Source organism: Zingiber officinale, chromosome 10A (assembly GCF_018446385.1).
Source record: "Zingiber officinale cultivar Zhangliang chromosome 10A, Zo_v1.1, whole genome shotgun sequence".
NCBI lineage: Eukaryota > Viridiplantae > Streptophyta > Magnoliopsida > Zingiberales > Zingiberaceae > Zingiber > Zingiber officinale.
In genome coordinates this window covers 89,776,161-89,779,450 of record NC_056004.1, presented here as the reverse complement: position 1 = coordinate 89,779,450, position 3,290 = coordinate 89,776,161, and the positions used below count along the sequence as shown (strand labels likewise).

Sequence of the window (3,290 nt, the reverse complement as noted above, 5' to 3'; positions counted from 1 at the left end):
GTGTCCGCAGGTCGCCATCTCCATCGGTGCAGGAAGTAAAAAATGATTTTGCTCGCCCGGAACATCGGTCCCACAGCGAGGTAAAATGAGATAACTATGTATGATGTATCAACTCGGCTACATTGGTACAGATGCACAATCACGTCGAGAAACTGGCCAGGGTTCCAGTACTGCACTCTATAAATAGGGTCCGCCTCTGCTTATCAAACACACAGATTTTATACGATTAGTAATCCAGTCCGACAGAGCAAGATGCTGGCGCAGTGCTCCTCTTCCTTCTACCCCAAGTTTATGGCTTCTCTCCACACCAACACCACCAATAGCCCTAGCAGTACTCACATTGCCATGCCGCCGCGGCTTCATCAGTTGCAGAAACAACGAATCATGAAGTCCGACATCTTTGAAGATCAAGTGAGTGGCCACTACTCTTAGCTATTCTCATATTAATTAGTTGGTTCATGGCCTGCTTGTTTAATTCTGTGCATGCATGCATGCAGGAGAGTTTGTGCCTGAGACACAGCGACCGGTTGAGCCAAGTGAGGAGGATGTTTGACGACCAGACAAGAGGAGCCAAGGAGACCTTGCTGTTCATAGACTCCCTTCAAAAGCTCGCCATCGACGACCATTTCCAAGAAGAGATTCAAGCCGAGATGCATTCTTTATACGACCAGCGACTCCCCATCTCCAATGGCGAAGCCAGCAGCATTGCGGAAGTGGCCCTTTTGTTCCGGTTACTGAGACAAGCTCGATACCCTGTTTCGACAGGTAACTGAGGTTTATGCTTGTAGTTGTCGACGTTGTATTGCATGATGAAATGAAATGAAATGGGTTTAATTAAACCAATTCCTTCTATCTCTTTAGATGTGCTGCGCAGGTTCCATGATGGTAGAGGAGAGTTCATGGCGTCTCTCAGCAAGGAGATGGATGGGCTGATGAATCTATTTGAAGCGTCGAATTTGAATACTGGAGGGGAATTAATACTCTACAGGGCCAATGAATTCAGTAGCCATCACCTCAGGTCCTACATGGCATCTTTGGGGCCAGAGTTTGCAGTAACTATTGAACATGTGCTGGAGACTCCATCTCATATGACCTTGCAGAGATTCCAAGCCAGGAAATATCTTGATAGTGACAACTTCTATCACAATTTGCATGTTCGTGAATTGGGGGAGATGGATTTCACCATGCTCCAGTCACTGCATCAAAAGGAACTAAAACAAGTCACAAGGTATAGTTTTAGTTTTGCCTAATTTTTGTTAATTAGGGCTACAAATGAGCCAAGCTAAGTTTAATTATTTGTGATGTTCAAACTTGTTAATTGAACTAATTAGTAGATGAAAAAGTTGTTCAACCTTGATTTGGTTTCTTTTTAAAATCCTAATTATTATTTGATTGATTATATATGTATATGTATATAGATGGTGGAAGAAGTCAGGATTGGGCCAAGAGCTAGGGTTTGCTCGGGATCAATCCTTGAAGTGGTTCACTTGGACAATGACATGTCTACCAAACCCTAAATTTTCAAGTTATAGGGTTGTTCTCTCGAAGATCATCGCATTTGTTTATCTTCTTGACGATATTTTTGACGTGGAAGGATCAATCGACGATCTCCATCTCTTTGTACAGGCCATTGAAAGGTATTTAGTCACGTTTATTTCACCAACTCATAGGATCAATTTTTTTTTTTTAGAGTGATCAATTAATTGTTAATGACTTTTATGACCATTGCAGATGGGATCACTCTTCAATGGATTCACTTCCCAACTACATGAGGGTATGCTTCAAGGAATTAAATAGCACTATCAATGAGATTGCCGAAATTGTGCTCAAGGAACATGGATGGAATCCAATCGAATATCTAAAGAAATCAGTATGGATTGTTGTTCTTTTTGTAAAATATGTTTTAGTGTTTTTATTATCACTGAAATTTGGTTAAAAATTGACTTTGTGTTGTAGTGGATACAATTAAGTAATGCATTTTTAGTGGAAGCAAAATTGTTGTCGAAAGACCAAGTCCCGACAATGGATGACTACATGAAGATTGCCACAATTACTTGTGGTGTTCCTGCAGCCTTAATGCACATGTATTTTCTATTAGGACATCGCACAACGAATGATCTTTGTGAAGATCTGCCGAGTCTTATATCTTGTCCCTTGAGAATTCTTCGACTTTGGGATGACTTGGGAAGTGCAAAGGTAGATATTTTTTTTTTAAATTTTTATGATTCTATAATAGCAAGAGGATAATGAATTTATCGTGTATGATAATTAGGACGAACCACAAATTGGGAGGGATGGCTCATTGTTGATTTGCATGATGAAGGAGAACCCACATTGGTCGTTGGAAGTTGCAAAGGAAAGAGTGATGCAAATGATAGATGAAGAGTGGGAGGAGCTCAACAAGGAATGCTTCAGTTCATCGACCTCAACATTCTCTCAAGATTTTGTCACAGCTTGTTTGAATAGTGCTAGGATGGTGAGGGTTATGTACAACTACAACGAGGAGCATAACCTCCCCATGCTTAAGGAGTATATAAACTTATTGTTGTTTAAACAAATTTAAACACCTCTCATATATTTAAAATGTTAGAGGTTAGTAGTTAATGCTATTAAAAATTCATGATGTGTTGAATGAATCCTCCCTTTCACTTGTTTTAATTGATTGTTTTGTTTGGTCTAGTGGTGGACCCAGAAATTTCAAATGTGATTTACAATTGACTTATACAGTCTCTCATTTTTTGATAATAATTCATGATATAATTATTTGATAATTTACTAAATATATCTTTTTCAATAAATGTCATCATAGAGTCATTTAACCATTGATCATACATTCTACTGCAAAGTCGATTCTTCACAATCTTCATAACTGAAAATGCTCTATCTACTATGGAAGTTGCAAACGGCAAAATCAAAGCCAATGTTAAAATCTTGTAAACCAATGGATATGCTGTCTTTTCTATTTTCCACCACCAATCGAGTAATATCACTCAACCCCTTCAAATTTGAAAACTTAATATCTAATTGAACATATAAAATGCTAAACCTGATTTGAGAGTTCTAAAAGATTAATATCAGAAAAATCTCTTGGATATAATTTGGCTAATGAATAGCTTTTGATTGTCGAACGATGCAAAAGAATTAAATGGATTTAAGCATGCACCACAAAGCAACAATTCAATGTTGGTCTCATTAATTAAATCGACTATTTAGCTCTTGTAATTGCATATCAATGACGATATTGAATAATTCAACATGGTAGTGATGGAAATTATTATCTTTTTAGTTCT

The 3,290-nt window shown here is 38.0% G+C and overlaps 1 protein-coding gene across 1 annotated transcript; it reads left to right on the top strand.

The window, feature by feature from the left end:
* Nucleotides 1-229: 229 nt before the first annotated feature.
* Nucleotides 230-1,703, top strand: LOC122026774 ((3S,6E)-nerolidol synthase 2, chloroplastic/mitochondrial-like). The gene is made up of 5 exons (XM_042585494.1): nucleotides 230-411; nucleotides 498-765; nucleotides 862-1,228; nucleotides 1,419-1,637; nucleotides 1,691-1,703. The coding sequence occupies exons 1-5, from the start codon at nucleotides 253-255 to the stop codon at nucleotides 1,701-1,703; spliced, it is 1,026 nt and encodes a 341-aa protein (XP_042441428.1). The 5' UTR covers nucleotides 230-252.
* Nucleotides 1,704-3,290: the final 1,587 nt, after the last annotated feature.